Genomic DNA, 18,878 nt, shown 5'->3' with positions numbered 1-18,878 from the left:
TTAATAGGGTCGGTTTGGGTTCGGTTTGACTTTTTTTAGTTAAAACCAAACCAACCCTATAATGGTCGGGTTTTTTTTCCAAATACCAAACCACTAGTCGAGTTTTTTTTCCGATTTGATTCGATTTATCGATTTACCCTATACAGCCCTACACATACGAATGTGTTGGTAATTTGGTAATTTTGATTGGCTAAAAACATTAATTGGAAAGAGAAAAAAGATTCCTTTACAGACATTTTTAAAATAAACATATTAATTTAGTCCAATGACTTTACATTGTTTCCAATATTTGCTGGTGTACATATAATAATCTTATAAATATACTATATTTGGTGTTTGATTATGCTTTCGTCCATTTATTTTCTTTCTTATATATTGAAAATTAAAGAACTAATAAGTGGTGGTTGCAATGATGGGTGATGATTAAACTCCTAATATAGAGATTTTTGCTATTTTGATATTTCAAATATTAAACGACACACATTAAATGCAGAGCCTCCACTTATAATATAGCTTGGAGAAAGAAAAAAAAAACTATGCGGCCAATGGTACTATGGATTAAATTATATAATATATGATTTTGCGTATTTAATCTTTCTTTCACTCCCTCAAAATGGTCTAAATATTCCTAACATATTAAAAATGATTGAAAAAATGTCCTTCCATATTCATGACTCAACCCAATACAAATTCCATTTAAGTTGGAAAATAGTAAATCAAAAATAAAAATAATTTTAACGTATTAAAAAATTAAAATATCTATCTTTCATTTATTGGATTTAATTCGTTCCTCATTCCATTTATTAGATCAAAAATATCTGTAACATATTTAAAATGATTCAAAAATGTCATCATTTCACCTATTAAATCAAATCTTGTCTCTAACGTTATTTTTAAAATTAAAAAACTACCCCTCTATCTAATGACACAATTATATGACATTTAGTTTAAATTTTAATCAAAAACATAACTTCAATTTGTTGTTCCACATAAAATGCTAACCCAACATAGAAGGACCCAATCTATCCAAGACAACCTAACGTAAAATCTGTTTTAAATTAATGAAGCTAAGAAATAAATTTATTTTTCTCAGTTTTTTTTTTTTTTTTTTACTTTCTTGATGACTTGAATTTATAAATATAAAGATTATAGGTGGAGGGTGGAAAATTTAATTGAATAGATGGAAGAATAGCTATTTTCAAATTCAAAGCTATTTTTATCTAATGGATGAAAGAGGGGATATATTTAATCTACATAAATAGGAGGACATTTATATCACTAGACATTTGTTTAACCTTTTTCTATTGGCACTTCTTATTAACGATTTCAATTTTCATCCAATAATAAAAAGAGAAGAATAAAATAGTACCAGTAGGTAATTTAGTTGGATTGACTTTATATATAGACTAAGAAATTAAAAACAAAACTGAAAAATTCTTCATTTCTAGTCCAACTAATAGATGATTTAAATATGAAGGTGAGAATCTTAATTAAGGTGGTTGTTGAGTGATGGCCCATATGTACTATTAAGTATCTTCGATTATATTCATGTTAATTATTCAATCAAGTTAAATTAAATATATTAATACTTCTTTGTAATATTCCTAACCTTTTTTCTTTCGTCGTTTTTTGGCTTTTGGGTGCAAATGTTAATGAACCTTCCTTTTCTTTTCTTTTTTCCTTTTTGCTGACAATGAAAGGGTTTCTTCCCGTTATTTTATAGGATTTTATTTGTTTATGACATTTGAACAAAGCTTCAATTATGTAATACCTTATGAATATTGTAATATCAACCCCATAGTTGCTCTTGCTAGTACTTATTGAATATATTAGTCTATAATATATTGTCTCCTTTCATAATTTTAAATATTTCAAGAAAAAAAATTCTTGACATTTGCAAGATTATACCAAAGGATAATTAAATACAATTATTGTTGATTTATTAAAATTGATTTTTTGGTAAAACTGTGTATTCCTATAAAGATGTATATGTAGTATGTACAACTTAGATATCTCCTTTGCGTTCGAGAGAAACAAAGAGAACAAAAGTATTTACTCAAGAAAATACAACACGAGAAGCTAATAAACAAGGATTAAAATTGATTAATTTTATTTGAAGATTAAATTTATCTTTTGATAAGTCACTCATTGATTTATTCTTCATTAAGTTCTAATTATCAGAGTTAAGTTAATTTAATTCTAAGAACAGATAGCTAATTAATGCGTTCCGCTTATTGTACAAAGTTTTATGATAGGCGTATAATCCTGGCATGCCAAAGGTGTTCTTGGAGTGATCTCTTAGTTCCTATGGAGTTGAGATGATGAGGATGGTCCATAAATTTTCCTTTCTTTTTGCTCAAAGAATTGATCCAATTTATAACGTAGATATAAGTGATTGTGACAAAGTTACAGTTAACTAAGTCCACTTTGATGTTAAAATTAATAATAGTAAATTAAGCAACAAATTAAGCTAAGTTGGTGAGGAAGGAATGACTCCAAAAAATGTTAAGTTTTTTTCAAAAAAATAAATAAAAAATTTCACTCAGTGTCGAAAGTCCGCATTGAAGTTCCGATTGAATTCGGATCGTACACTGCAATAAGATTATTTTTATTCCGAACTCAAAACCGAGATCTCTTGATTAAGTTACAATTCAATAACCTCATCACTCCTCATTTTCAATATGAGAATCTGAAGTTGCCAAAAATTCACGATGCATTGTACATTCATCTCTTTAAATATAAATAGATTTAGAGCCCGTTTGAATGGACTTAAAAAAATAACTTTTATATATGAAGTGCTTTTAGAACTTTGAAGTGCTGAAAGTTATTTTTATAAATATTTGGATAAAAGTGCTTAAATGAGGAAAATGATGTGAATTTTAGGGTTAAAAGAATAAAAAAGGTAGTTTGGGAATTTAGTTAAAATATAAGGGATATAAAAGTAATTTCAATGATCAAAGAAAATGACTTTAAGAACTTAGGAAAAAAAGTTAGGAATCCTAACTTTTCATTTTTGACTGACTTTAAGAACTTTATGACTTAAAGTTAGCATTAGTCAAACACGTTCAAAAGCTAAAAAGGGGCTTTAAGTTGATTTTGACTAACTTAAAGCCCATCCAAACGGGCTCTTAATGTTCTTTAGAGATATGTTGATCCTATATATAACAAACCTGTAGTTTGCTGTCATAATTAAATAGTACTATATATATCAATATATATAATTGGCATATTTTGTTTAAATTGTTTTACGTAAAGTAATCATTAGTTGTCACACTTTTCCAATAGTTTTAATTTAGTTGGCATGCATTTGCCCCATTTACTTTCCCTTTTGATTTCGGAACACGTCCTAATGACCGCCATGCCATTTAGAGCCCATTTGACTTGGCTAATTTAAACTTTAAAGTAGATGATAAAGTGAGGCAATTTCATTGTAATTTTTGTGTGTGTTTAGTAGGAAGAAAAATGTTTTTTTCTATATAAATATTTTCTTTTAAAATGTGTGTATATATATAAAAAAAACTCTAAAAATATTTATCCATAAATTAGACAAGCACTATAAAAGTAGAAGATAGAAGATAGGAGTGTTGCCGTGTTGAAATAGATCGGGGATAAGCATGGAGTGTGTTAAAGAGTGGAGAAGATCAGACAATCAATATGAGATGTCGCTCGTAAAACTCGCGGATGGAAAAAAATTTCTTCACTGCCAACACATCCTTTGGGGCAAGCATTTTTAAAATGGAGTAGAAGTAATTTTTCTTGTTTTGAGACAGCGAATTATTATGTTTATTTTGGTGCTCTCTGCCCAATAGGGTTGTTTACTGCTATTCTATTTGCTTTGACTATGCGCCTTATTCGGAAGTATGTGCTGATTCTGCTGACCAAGCCTACAACAGTGACAGACTGACACTAACGAATCTGAATATCCTCTTTCACCCCCACACCGCAGAGCTAGGTGGGGCAAAGAATCGAAAATTATATTATTTATAAATATTTAAAATTATTTTTTATGTATTATAATAGACATTGAATTTTTTTGGTTATTTATTTATTTATATTAAATAGAAGTATTGAAAATATTCTTAAATTCGGTGAGAATTATTATTTCATTCCCAAATTATTGACAACTTTAAAAACACCGATAAATTCTCGTCATGAGTGAAATACACCGATAAATTCTCGTCAAGTTTAGGGTTATTTTCAATACTTTTCTCGGTTTTTTTTATTAAGAGTCTTGTGCTCTTAAAAGAATTTGAGACCACTTGCTATGACATGTGATAGATCAAGGCTGTGTCTAAGTTGAGGGGTGTTTTTAAGACTTGTCAATAGTTCAAAGACAAAATTAAGAATTTGCTTCAAGTTCATAGATGTTTTCAATACTTCTCTCTTAATCTTTTGAACCCTTTATAAAAAATTATAAGACGATAATTCCTATTGTGTTGCGTCGCGATGGTTCATATAACAATATGATTGCAAGCGTAGTTGAGGTCGGTGAGCTCCACGACTGCACAAACCTCCTCCCCCTCTCCCTGTCTCTCTAGCTTTCTCTATTTTTGTTCTCTATATATATTGGCATATTTCTGCACATTCTTCTTAGCGCCCTCACATTTCTTTCCTTCCCTTAATTAAAACCATTAATAATTCCACCCCCAACATTTGAAATCTCGAGGAGCTATTCTCTTGATTTATACTTTGTTTCACTGTTTACTTGTTGCATCATGTAAATCTGCTATATTGTTTCTTATTTTGATCTCCTCCTTTTTTCAGCATTGTTTTTTTTTTTTTTTACTTTTGAAGTTCCCCATAACCGATTATGGCCAAGAAAATGGCCAATTGCTACCAAAATGGTCTTTTCTAAACTTGTTGCCACTTCTTTTCCAGGACAAAATTCTAATCAAATTCGCTAACTTAGAATACAACTTCTGTAAGTTAAGAAGAGACTTGATTTACCATTGTCTAGTAAATTCATATACCTGCTCTTATGGAAGAAACATTTGTGCCTTTTCGCGGAATCAAGAATGATCTCCATGGACGTCTGTTATGCTACAAGCAAGATTGGACCAGTGGGATCAAGGCTGGTTTCAGGTATCATTGTTCACATGTTGTACAATCAAAGAACCAATTTTTACCACATTCTTGATTTCCTTTTGAACCAATTTTCAGGATCTTGGCACCCACAACATACATATTCTTTGCCTCAGCAATTCCAGTGATTTCATTCGGCGAACAACTGGAGAGAAATACTGGTACTTCATTTATATCCAATGCAGACTTTAGCGAAAAATAAGTCTATACAAGTGATATCAATTAGTCTTCTAGGATTTTTAGAGAATAACTTTAAGCGCTAGAGAAATTAGTGGAGTATAGTATTGATTTGAGACGGGCTTAAATGACGCGACATAGATACTGAAGATTCATATAGCTGACCTCAACTTGCTTGGGATTGAGGCGTACTTTGTAGTTATAGTTGTAAGCCTTGTCATTTATCAACTTGGAAATTCTAACTCAAAGTTAACACTTGCAGATGGAATTTTAACTGCTGTTCAAACATTAGCATCCACTGCAATTTGTGGAATTATACATTCCATCATTGGTGGTCAACCTTTGTTGATCTTAGGAGTTGCTGAACCAACTGTAATAATGTACACATTCATGTTCAACTTTGCTAAACAGAGACCTGATTTGGGTCCTGGTCTCTTTCTTGCTTGGACTGGTTGGTGAGTGCTAATTCTTTTGTTTTCCCTTGTCCAAAAATGAATCAACATTTAGTCTAATCATAGCGATTTTTTTCAGGGTATGCGTCTGGACTGCAATTTTGCTTTTCTTATTGTCAATTTTAGGAGCTTGCTCCATTATTAATAGGTTTACCCGTTTGGCTGGGGAACTATTTGGTATGCTTATTGCAATGCTCTTCATGCAGCAAGCTATTAAAGTAAGTAAAATATTGTACTAGTACTAATAATTAACACCAAGAGGCGTTACTTTTATTGATCCTTTCTGGTTATCATTTTAGGGCCTGGTAGAAGAGTTTCGTGTTCCAAAAAGAGATAATCCTCATTTAACTGAGTTCATGCCTTCGTGGAGATTTGCTAATGGAATGTTCGCGTTGGTTCTCTCATTTGGTCTACTGCTAACTGCTTTGAAAAGCCGAAAAGCAAGATCATGGCGATATGGAACAGGTAAGCACAAATTATGCAATCACACAATGAACTATATTTTTTATATTTTGGTTCCAAATTGACAACTTTGGACTTGGATGAGTTAAAATTTTGCTTGCCTTCGACAGGTTGGCTTCGTAGTCTTATTGCAGACTACGGTGTGCCACTTATGGTTGTAGTCTGGACAGCAGTTTCTTATATACCATCTGAAAGTGTTCCTGAAAGAATTCCAAGACGCCTTGTCAGCCCAAATCCATGGTCACCTGGTGCTTATGAGAATTGGACTGTTATCAAGGCATATGTTTCTTCCTCTATCTGATATCAATTACTCTCTAATTTCCGGCCTCGTGGACGACTAACTTGATATTCTGGTCATCTGCAGGACATGCTAAATGTTCCAGTTCTCTACATACTTGGTGCTTTTGTTCCTGCAACAATGATTGCTGTGCTTTACTATTTTGATCATAGTGTAGCCTCCCAATTGGCTCAGCAGAAAGAGTTCAATCTTAGAAAGCCATCATCTTTCCATTATGATTTGCTTCTTTTGGGGTTCTTGGTATGCGAAAATTCATTTTACTACACATAGCTTTGGGTTCCATATTCTGCATCCACCTTCCACATATATGTTTCCTTTAACTTGTTTCGTGATATTCTGCTTTGTGATTCTTCGTGACAGACACTAATGTGCGGCCTTGTTGGTATCCCTCCATCAAACGGTGTGATCCCACAATCCCCAATGCATACAAAAAGTCTGGCTACTCTTAAGCACCAAGTAAAGTTCTATCTTAAGTGAAACTACTTCACATTTGTTCTTCTCTAAATTGTCACACAACCAATATATATACTTGTTATGCAGTTGCTCCGTAACAGACTAGTCGACACAGCACGCAAAAGTATGCAGAAAAATTCAAGCTTGGGACAACTATATGGGAATATGCAGGAAGCGTATCAACAGATGCAAACTCCTCTGATTTACCAGGAACCATCAGCTAGAGTATGCGACATGCCTCTTTACTGATTTATGGTTCTTAGCTTACAGTCCTGCATATTTTTACCAATATTTTCAGTTTAGCTCATTTAACAACTTGATTTCCTTAACTTAGCAGGGTCTGAAGGAGTTAAAAGAATCAACAATTCAGTTAGCGTCAAGCATGGGACACATTAATGCCCCAGTTGATGAAACAGTTTTCGACATTGAGAAGGAAATTGATGATTTGTTGCCTGTCGAAGTGAAAGAACAGCGCGTTAGTAACTTGCTTCAAGCCACTATGGTAGGGGGATGTGTTGCTGCTATGCCAGTTCTCAGAATGATTCCAACCTCAGTACTGTGGGGATATTTCGCGTACATGGCCATTGAAAGCCTGCCAGGAAATCAATTTTGGGAGAGAATATTACTGTTATTCACTGCACCAAGCAGAAGATACAAGTAATTAACCCTTTCTAAAACGCCTTTTATTAAAATTTAGCTTTTCAAAGGAATTTCCTTAACAAAATGATGAATCTTGGTTGCAGAGTTCTAGAGGACTATCATGCCACTTTTGTAGAAACTGTTCCTTTCAAGAGCATAGTGGCATTCACATTATTCCAAACACTCTACTTGTTTGCTTGCTTTGGCATTACATGGGTTCCAATCGCCGGGCTTCTTTTCCCTCTCTTGATCATGCTTTTGGTTCCTGTGAGACAATACATATTGCCTAGGTTTTTCAAAGGGGCACACCTTCAAGATTTAGATGCAGCAGATTATGAAGAGTCACCCGCCGTTCCATTCAATCTTCCTATGGTAAATCCCCTTTTCAGTAATCTGATCTTTGGTTGTAATTTGATTAATTTGAAGATTTGAGGACTAATATTGAACCATGCAGGAGGGTGAATTTGGTTCAAGACCTTCCTATGCAGAAAGCGGGGAGATTTTAGATGAGATGATCACTAGAAGCAGGGGCGAGGTCAAGCGCATTAACAGTCCTAAGATCACAAGTTCAACAGCAACTCCAATAAGAGATACCAAGCTCCTTCAGAGCCCGCGAATACCAGAAAAAGCATATAGTCCACAGATTAACAAACTGAGAGGCCAACAAAGTCCCCTTTCTGGCGGAAGGGGGACGTTCAGTCCAAGGACTGGAGAAACAAAACCATCCAATTTGGGCACGAGTCCTCGGACATCAACTCCTACAGACTAAAGAGACAATTGATATCTTAAGACTAAGCTAGTTTAATATGCCTTAAGTTTTGTATTTTCATTTGATTATCTCCATTTTACTGCATTTTAATCGATGCATTAATTGGAACTGTACTTGTAACATTAGCCGTGTATTGATCTCTTATAGTGATAATAGTTGATAAGTATTTTGTTCATATTTTCTTGTACTGCAGAGATATGATTAATAATAGCAGCTGAAATGTATTTATCCATATTTTCTTGTACAATATTGCACAAAATCTCCTTTCAACTCATCTTAATCGCTGATTGGAAAGTGAAACACTCATCTTGAAGAAAAGACAACACTACATCCTTTATGGTAAGAATTGGTGTAACAATGTCAAGAAACTCCATCATTTAGAGTTGAGATTAATTGCACGTAACATATTATCAATCAACTTTGCAGATGAGAGCGTATTGATTGGAGAGATATGCTATCGACTAATGATAGACCAGAGGCTTAGAGATAGACCCCAGAGTCTAAAGGTTTTGGATTGAGCAGGATTAATTAAGACTGAGGACATAGAGTGCAAGTTTAGTAATACATGTGAAAGTGAGGATTGATACACAGTTCATCATCATGAGAGAAAGCTTCAAGTGCATTGGGTCAATAATCCAAGAAAATGGGGAGATCAACGAGGATGTCACATGTTGATCATATTGGAGTGGAGAAGGTAAAATGAAGGCTCGCATTTAGTGTACTATGTGATAAGAAGATGTCACCAATACTTAAAGGTAAGTTCAATGGAGTGGTTGTTAAATCAACTATGTTTTATGGGGCGTGATATTGACCAGTCAAGAATTCATACGTTCAAAAGATGAGTGTTGCATAGATGAGAATACTTAGATGAATGTGGGGCACACCATAGAAAAGATAAAATTAGGAACGATGATATAGGGGGTAAGGTAGCAGTGACCTCAGTGGTGGATAAGATACGAAAAGCGAAGTTGAGATAGTTTAGGCATGTAAAGAGTAGGAACACAAATACCCCACTGCAAAGGTGCGAGATGTTGACAATGATAAGTGTAAGGAAGGGTAGAGGTAGATTGAGAAAGAATTGGGCTGAAGTAATTAGACATGACATGAATCATCTTTAACTCACTCAGGACATGACTCTAAAAGTATGGAGGTCGGGGATTAGGATAGATGATTATTAGGTAGTCGGACAATTTTCCCTTTCCTGTGGGAAAGCATGGTTCTAGCTTATAGCACTTGTTTGCTCCATCTTCCTACTTATCGGTATCATTATTAATATTACTCCCTTCGTCCAAAAATAAATGTCACTTTAACTCATTTCACCTCTATTAAGAAAAAATATAAAGGTAAGATATAATTATTAAGTTACTCCTATTAGTATATGTTTCTTAAAAATTAAGTACTATTAAGAAAAAACAGTTCTCTACAATAATGGTATAGTTGAATTTCTAGTTAAAGTGAAACTTATTTTAAGAAAGGGAGTATTATATTACTATCTTATTCTTCTTTTTCTTTATTGGGGGTAGGGGAAGGAAAAATGGGGATTACAATATGGGGGATCAAACCCTAACCAACAAAGCGGGAGATCAGGTAGCCAACCAACTAAGCAACTAAGATTCTCCTACTATCTATTCTTCAAACTGTATTACTACTGTTTTTTTTTAACTAGGGTTACCCTTATGATTATTTTTCCTTTTGTAAAACATTTTTTGAGTCGATGGTTTAGCAGAAACAACTTTTCTACCTCACACAAGATAAGAATAAGATCTGCATACACTCCACCCGTGGAATCATTTTGGATATGTTGTTGTCGATGTAATATATCAATCATCTACATCTAAATCCGGATTACGACAACAATCACGCCTTAATCCTAAACAAGTTGAGTCCATTATATAATTTCACATTTATTCATTTAAGCTCATATCATATCAGTCAAAATTAATTGTGGGTAAAAGGAGAATTTAGTGAGGTAGGTGACACACGTACTACATTCTTATGGCCATATTATGAGCAGCCATTGTTCATGAAATTCAGAGCACCTGATCATCTATGAGGTTAGAAACTTGATTTGAACATGTGGAACTAATGACAAACATTGTGTGGTCAAAGGGCTTGTTTCTAGATTGATCATCATGATGTGTCCAAGACCCTGTTTCAATTTTTATGAGTCAACAGTGGAATGCATGATTTGTGATAAAAGGGGTGAGTTGAATATAACCCAAGCATATAGAAAAAGAAATAAAGCTAAGTAGTCATTATGAATGCTTGAAGAAAAGCAAAGGATAGAATTGAATTTGAGAAAGCATATGGGACAAGCAAAGGGGAAATTTGTGGTTTTATTTGCATTTGACTTTAAAATATAAGTGGGAAACTTTGCGGATCACGGTTTAATAATTTTCATGATTTGTGTTCTGTTTTTGGCCTATCTGAGGGAATAATATTAAAGAGTGAAAGATTGAAAAAGACCATTACTCTGAAAGCACCAAAGAGACAAAGAGTCAGGTGAAAATTTATTCACAGTCGTTCATAACCATGAGGTCCGTATTGACTACCTAGCTAGTCTTGTCCTCAAAAATTTACTATACAAGGTAATGACACCAATTGATTAATTTATGAAAGCACTACTCTCTACTCTACTACTAAGTACTAATTAGTGATCCTATCTAGCTAGTAATATTTGCATGCAACTACAGTCGTAGTATATATATTCTAAAAAATTAAATTAAATACATTGTAATGAGATTAGGAGGGTGAGTGATATGATAATCATGATGAAGATGAAGAGATTAAGCAAATTATTGGAAGACTTATAATTACTTTTGAACATCATTAGTGCTTACGTTTGTAGACATCGAAATTTTATAGGACTCTACAAAATGAGTTCTATTTAAGTATGAGTTTTTTGGATGCTACTTTATTCCCTTGAAAAGGCATTTCGAAAATTTTACATTTTTATGAAATATATGTCAAACTTTTCTTGATAATCAAATAATTCAAGAAGATCCACAAATTCTTTCATGGTGATCAAGTTCAAATCATCCTACATAGTTCAAGAAATACGTCACTAACGGCCCTCGAATCACGATGGAGATCAAATTCAAATAATTTTGATTCTAGAAATACGTCACTAACGATCCTCGAATCATGGAGAAATTCGAAGAGAAGAATCAAGGGAACAAATAAATTTGTACTCATATTGTGTTTATCAATAAAATTATGTTTCTCCATATTTTATTTGTGATTGTAATTTATTTTTTATAACTTTAAAATTTGTACATATAACCAAAAGCGGACTTGAATAAGGAGGGTAAGAATCGATTTTGAGAGGACTTGGACGTGGTATATAGTGAGAGATATCCCACGCTCCAAAATAAGTTTAAAAAATAATGGAAATTAAGAATATATCCTTAAAAATAATAAATAGCTAATTCCTAGTATAATATATTTTGGACTCTACTTTCTAGTGATGTGTATGAAGCATGAAAATTCACAAAGATGGAACCTGTCATTTCAACAATACATGGCCCCTCCAATGCATCTTATCTTTCTTCTAGCTAATTATATTTTTTGTGTGTTTTGATTTGTGACGCACCTTTATTTCAATATTGACTTCTTTTAGACCACATTGTAATAATCATGACGTGTCTTTGAATAATAATAATTAGCTCTTGAGTACTGCTGAAGAAATGCCCAAAAGTTAAACAGCTTAAAATTGAGCAGAAGTTCTTGAACCAAAATGGAGTTCTATTAACTAATCAAGATTTATAGCAATAGTCATTATTTCACTTAAAAAGTCCTCCGGTCAATGGTAATAATTTTTTAATTAAAATTTGCTGAAATAAAATTTTAATTTTAAATTAATTTTTTAAGAAATAAAATGATATCTATTTTAATTAACCATTTTATTGATCCATCACACTTAATTCAATCCACTAAAATTGTATGGGTCAATTTTAAAATGATGTTTAGCTTCAATCATCACACAACTTATTTAAAATTTGTTTTGGACTATAATGTTCAAAGTGTTTCTTTTTTAAATTTCTTATCTAATCAAAAAGTACACCAATAGGGACAGAAGGAGTAATAGTTATCTAGTTTATAGCAAGTGGAAAACGATTTGAACCTAGCAGCTTATTTTTGAGAAAGGAAGCTTGTAAATTACTTTTAAGTCTCACCCATATTGAATTTACTAGGTGTATATATAGGAAAAAAATTAGTACTGCTTGGTATATATGTAAGATAAATAGAAACATGAGAGTGGAAAGTACCTCAATTGACTAACAAATTACCAACTTAACGTCATTAAATATAAGTTTCGGGAAAAACAAATCTACTCAAGTTGAAGCATGAATTTCTCAGAAACTCCTTTTTTCTGTCTAGACTAATTTCTTAAATCCCTTTTCCCGTAAAATTTTGGACTGTTTAGAGGTAATTTTGAGTTGATCGAGATTGAATATCAATGTATAATTCATGTATTGTTAGCGGAGAAGGGTCTAAAATGCCCCTTAACTATTCGAATTGGTACAAAACTATCATCCATCCACCTTTCGGCCCCCAAATACCCCCGACATTAACTTTTTAGCTCAAAAATATCCTCGATATAAATCCTGTGGCTCATATTTGCCCTCATTTTTAACAACTTTCCTAAAGTAAAATTATTAAATTTGTTTTTTTACTACGTTGCCTAATCTGATTCGTCCAAATTTAAACATTTCTCAAACAAATAAAACAAATCACATATAATTCATATTTTGACCTGATACACTTGAAAATAATATTCAAAAAATTATTAATTTCATGATATTTAAATTAATACCCAATTTATTATAACTCAACTCATAACTGGGGATCCATCTAATATTCACATCTAAATGTCCATCTAATTAAAAAAAATATTATTTTTATTAACTAAAATTTTCTATTAATTATCCAATTGTCTTGTCCATCCCTATTTTTTTTAAATCTCTATTCTTAATTAGGATTGAGAGTATCAAAACTTGAAATGAACCTATATGTTCATATTCTTTTAATTTATATTATTATCATGGTGGGGTAGGGATGGGGATAGGAGAAAAAAATATTTTTTATTCGTTTATTTTGAATTTTGGATACACACACAAAAAAGATGCTATTAAATTATCTTCTGTTGAATTAATTATTTCTATATGAATGTTCTCATTATTTTTTTTATCTTTTTTTTGCCATAAGTTTAAAAAAATTAAAATTTAAAATGATGGACAAGATCCAAGAACAAGTTTAAGAGAGAGAAAATAAAGAGGAGGGAAAGTTGATTTTACCATGGAATTTAAAATCAGGTCAATCTTACTAGAGCTCATATATTAAGTAATTTCAAATTATTTTAATGAATTAGGGCATAAAATGCCCTTAAACTATGGGATTTGGTAAATATTGTCCTCTCATCCACTTAATGAGTGTGAACCGTTAGAAATAAGGGTATTTTTGAGCAAAAAGACTGACACCGAGGGTATGAGTCAAAAGGTGGATGGAGGGTAGTTTTGTACCAATTTAAATAGTTCAGGGCATTTTAGGCCCTTTTCCGGTATAGTTAGTGTATACTTCATATATAGTTAAGCTATATTCAACTTTTTGAGTGTATCATAACGTATGGTCAATGTATCACTCATGTATAAATAAGTTATATTGTATTGTCAGTGTATACTTTCTATGACTTTTGGCAAGTTATATTGTATAGTCAATGTATACTTTCTTTGACTTTTGGCAAGTTATATTGTATAGTCGGTGTATACTTTCTATGACTTTTGGCTATTTTTTTTTATATAAATCAAACATAGCTATATTTATTGTAATCTAATTTTTTTATAGTATATATTTAAAACTAGCCCTAAAAATAATTCTTTGACTAACCATTATCAGTTTAAGAAAATAAATCAGAAAGAGAGAAAAAAAAAGTAGTAGATTTTTTAGGAATCACATTGTGTAGAAGGCTAATTACATTTTTCCCTACCCTTTTTCAATTTACAGAAATTCCTTAAAAACATGATAATCTAGATACATTAATTCAGTAATTCGGATACATTAATTCAATAATTTAGATACATTAATTAGAATTTTTATGTATCAGCATGTAATATTTAAAGTATGATACATTGAATATAGAGATAATTTATGAATCAGAATTAATGTATCCGGATTGCTGAATTAATGTATCTGTATTACTGAATTAATGTATCTGGATGGAAAGAAGAGATTTTTAATTTTTTTTTAAAAAGAATAGAAATAATGAAAAATATAGTAAATAAGGAGTGTAATTAGGTGATTTTTCCAAAAAAGTAAGATTTGCCGGAAAAAGTTGTTGTCCATATTGGACCGTAGAGCGAGAAAAATAGTTAAAAGCCCGCATCATAAAAAGCCCAATGTTTGAAGTCCGGATCCAAATACCGTTAAGATGTTGTTCTATGCGGTTTGTTAACGATGTCTGGAAGAATAACACTCTGCATTTGTAAATCGAACAGATTCAGAATTTAATCTTTATCGGTTTAAATATTACTATTGTTTTCATAGATTGAAAGTACGTATTGGGTTGAGATAAATTCAATGCATCAATTTTGCATCCGCTTCTGAAATCTGAATATTTTATATTTGATAGAATTCATTTAGAGTCATTTGGATTATATCGTTCATGACTGTAATCACTTTCATCTAAAATTAAAATGATAATACTAAGTAATTTTCAGAATTTACGAACACAATTAATGCCATTAGTATATATTATATATATGCTCGTTCAATATCCGAGAGCAACAATGCAACAATTGCCCCAGTTTTAAGAAACGGATTCAAAATTTGAAGTTTTGAACTATGGATTCACTCTTTAAGATTCTTCACGTTTATCAATTATGGGCATATCTAGTATTTATTAAAATTTGACACAAGAAATTTATGTTCCATTTCAAAAATATCGAATTCAAATGAAGTTAGTACTGATGTATATGTTGCAGGCAACACCAATTGCCTTCAACTCACTAAATTTAATTTCAAACCAATTATCACAAAGTAATTAAATAGTTGATATGCTCCATATAACAAGCTTAAAATGTTGAATTCGTCTTTTCAACATAGTACTACAATATAGTTGTGCGTGTTCTTTTAATTCTCCTTAATCAACCTTTTTTCTTCTGGATTAATTGAAAAATACGGAGCATATAATATACTATTAGTACCTAAGCCAGAGAAACTCCACCCCCTCTTACATTTATTGCAACTTTCAATAAACATGATAGAAACGATAAATTATACTTACGACTAATTAAAGAGAAAGATTAAGGTCTAAACCCTGTGTCTCGTCATGAATTTGATTACCTGAGACTCTTTGAACCTTATAACCACTCATCACATTAACATCAAGGTTTGTTCCGTCTGAATTTGGAGAATTTCTAGTAGTGTGAGCCGAGGAAGAACGCGTAAATGCCTGAGAAGGACTTGTGCTTTTATCATCCTTCTTTCCCTTATCATCATCAGTTTTCGCCTTCTTGAGCTCCATTTTTTCTACTAATTCCTGTTGCGTAGTCTCAGTATTTTTGGGCATTTTGGTAAGACTATTAAAGACCAATTGTGAAGCATGATCTTTGAAGTTTCTTATGAGTTCATAGAACTTGTCCATCTTCTCTTCATCTTCATCATCAAATTCTGGGCACTCTTTCCTTTTCTTGCTCTCAGAAATTTTCATATTAATTTGATATTCATATTGCACGTACAGTTACTAACTACTAATAAATATTCATATTGCACGACCATAGGAAAAAAAGGTTCAATTTTTGTGCAATTTCGTGGTTCCTTCCGCGCTGCTGCACAACGTACGTACATAACATGTCAAAGCCCCACTAACAACATGGTACGGCATATCTCCCTCCAAGTCTTGGTCTTCTTAAAAGACTTTTCTTTATTAATTTTATCCTTTTTAAAAAAAAAAAATCTCTCCCAAAGAGTTTTCATCCTTTTTAATCTTTCGTGACAACATTGGAAATTGGAGGTAGAGGGTGTTTAAGTTTCGAGCAACCCCACTTGTCTTATTTTTGTTCTTAGATTTCTCTTTTTGTCTTTTCTTTTTAAATTCCATGTAAATAACCATCTAATAATACTCCTACCATATTTCATTACTACGTACCTCAAGTCTATTTCTCTTAATTAGCAACTCTTTTAACTCTCCTTAAATTTCTCACTCGATTAACACTCCACTAGTTGAATAGTAAGAATAAAGGAATTCTTATTATGAATTTATCAAAATCGGAACAAATTTAGTATATGTCAAAACCAAGAACATTTAACACTAGGAGGGTCATTTGATATGGGGATGAGACAAACAAAGTTATCCCATGAATAGGGATATTTCATTGAATTAGTTATTCCATCATATATATGAAATAACTTATTAATTTCATCATTATAAATGGATGGATAAGTAATTTCAAAACTAATTAATAACCCTAGTCAAACGCAAAATAAAATAATTATGAATTTTATCTCGAATACCAAACAACCACAGGTATAGTGAAGTTTTGAAACTTTCGTGGATAGTTACAAACCTCATTGTGTTTTGATGAAAAGCATAATCAAGAGAAAATGTTCCGAAAAATAACAATGACACGGTCAACACCAAACTTAATTATTACAATTGCTAATTCGAATTTGAAATCTCTTGGAGCAATTTTGTTTAGATAAAATGCTCATCAAGGGCAGTTTAGTCCTTTCTGTTAGGTTGTTAGAAAAACTGTTAACGTTATTAAAAGTAGGGGTGTACATGGACCGAGTTGGTTCGAATTTTTTACAAACCAAACCAAACCATTTGTGTCGGGTTATTAAATCTATAAACCAAACCAAATCAATAAAAGTCGGGTTTTTCGATATCAATTTTCTCGGGTTTTTTGGGTTTCTTGGGTTTTTCATAGTATCTAATAAAAAACTTCTTAAAAAGAGTTCTAGTACAAAATATCAACATATAAGATGGAGACAGAACACTATTTGAAGTTTTAACTTTATAATATAACTTTATAAGATGGATTTTTTTGTATATTACTTAGATGGACTTCTCAAATCCAAATCTAAATGTAAGAAATAAAACAAAAATTATGAAAAATTTTAAAAAAATATTTATAAATTATATTTTAATAAATATTTTTATGTATAACATAATTTAAAAGTAGTATATCTATAATCGGGTCGGTTTGAGTTCGGTTTGACTTTTTTTAGTTAAAACCAAACCAACCCTATAATGGTCGGGTTTTTTTTCCAAACACCAAACTAAATCAAACCAAACCACTAATCGAGTTTTTTTTCCGATTTAGTTCGATTTATTAGTTTGGTGCGGTTTATCGGTTTGCTTTGTACCGCCCTAATTAAAAGTCTAAACTGATTAAGTTAGTTGGTTAAGATTAGGTAGAAATGCATTGTCTATAAAAGATTATTCTCTGTAACAATTCAAGTTAAGCTTTTGAATGAAATTTACCTCTTCTCTCTTTACTCTTTATCTGATTCTTCTTTGAACTCTAGAAGTTCTATCAAAGCCATTGAGCTTGGTTTGAAAATCAATGGTCATCCAAACTTCATTCAAATTTGAACTTTCAAAAATATTTGAAAATTTATGATCAAACGCTAGTCATTCTTACTTTTTATGTAAATGTATTAATTTGAATGACTTTATCGAAAGAAAAAAAACTTTGTTGGATAATTTTATGATGTTGAGGGATCATTTAAGGAATGGAAAAATAACATAAGAAGACACATGTGATATACAGTGGCGGAATTAGAAATTTTATGAAGGGGGTTCAGCATTTTATTACCTAACATCAGAAAAAAAAAATGTGCTTATTAGGAATCAAACCGGAGAGCTGAGACAAGCTAAGGCAAAATATTGAACCCCCTTTGCCACTGAGCTAGTTCTTTGGCTTATGCTCAGGGGGTTCAATGTTAAATATATACACATAAATTAAAAAAAATTATCTTATAAATATAGATAACTATAGTATAAATTACAATTTGTCGCTATAGTTAGAATTTTATAGCAAATTTCTCTCTCCTCTCTCCCTTTCTCCCTCTCTCTCCTCTCATGACTCTCTCTGCACTCTCTCTCTCTCCTCTTCCCCCCCCCCCCCTCTCTCCAATACAAATACAAATAGTAACAGTTAATGACACAAATACAAATAGTAACACATAAATATTATACACAAGGCAACAAATGAACATAAATGCACATAATACAAATATAATTTGTTACAAATTACAACAACGATAATTGTTAATACAAATATATTCGTCAATACAAATTGTATTCATTCATGTACTTGATGCAATTGATTTGCATCAACGAATTGAATACAATAGTTTTTGATACAACTGTATTCATTGATACAACAATTGTATCAATTGTATTCATGATACAATTATCGGTAAGATATATAATTATCAATCAGATATACAAATTAATTGTGTGTCTCTCGCTTCTCTCCTCTCTCTCTCTAGATCTCACTCACCTCTCCCAATCTGGCTCGTTTCTCTCCTCCTTCTGGTA

General features: G+C 31.8%; 1 protein-coding gene across 2 annotated transcripts; it reads left to right on the top strand.

Moving 5' to 3' along the window:
- Positions 1-4,523: 4,523 nt before the first annotated feature.
- Positions 4,524-8,564, top strand: LOC129887086 (probable boron transporter 2). 2 transcript variants are annotated; one of them, XM_055962041.1, is made up of 13 exons: positions 4,524-4,717; positions 4,879-5,082; positions 5,161-5,243; positions 5,522-5,714; positions 5,791-5,929; positions 6,011-6,176; positions 6,284-6,450; positions 6,538-6,711; positions 6,832-6,927; positions 7,012-7,149; positions 7,259-7,581; positions 7,668-7,935; positions 8,018-8,564. In XM_055962041.1, the coding sequence occupies exons 2-13, from the start codon at positions 4,979-4,981 to the stop codon at positions 8,330-8,332; spliced, it is 2,166 nt and encodes a 721-aa protein (XP_055818016.1). In that variant the 5' UTR covers positions 4,524-4,717; positions 4,879-4,978; the 3' UTR covers positions 8,333-8,564. The 2 variants fall into 2 exon arrangements, with proteins under 2 accessions (XP_055818016.1, XP_055818017.1); XM_055962042.1 differs by having other exon boundaries at positions 4,525-5,082; positions 7,262-7,581.
- Positions 8,565-18,878: the final 10,314 nt, after the last annotated feature.

Source organism: Solanum dulcamara, chromosome 4, assembly GCF_947179165.1.
Source record: "Solanum dulcamara chromosome 4, daSolDulc1.2, whole genome shotgun sequence".
Classification (NCBI taxonomy): domain Eukaryota; kingdom Viridiplantae; phylum Streptophyta; class Magnoliopsida; order Solanales; family Solanaceae; genus Solanum; species Solanum dulcamara.
Note: the sequence above shows the minus strand (reverse complement) of the source record. Positions and strands in the feature narration are given on the sequence as shown.

Excerpts from the sequence above, each read along its gene's own strand:
- LOC129887086 (XM_055962041.1), top strand. The coding sequence starts at position 4,979 with ATGGAAGAAACATTTGTGCCTTTTCGCGGAATCAAGAATGATCTCCAT. Across the intron at positions 5,244-5,521 it reads ACAACTGGAGAGAAATACTG|ATGGAATTTTAACTGCTGTT; the intron begins GTACTTCATTTA and ends TAACACTTGCAG. Across the intron at positions 6,712-6,831 it reads TGCTTCTTTTGGGGTTCTTG|ACACTAATGTGCGGCCTTGT; the intron begins GTATGCGAAAAT and ends TCTTCGTGACAG.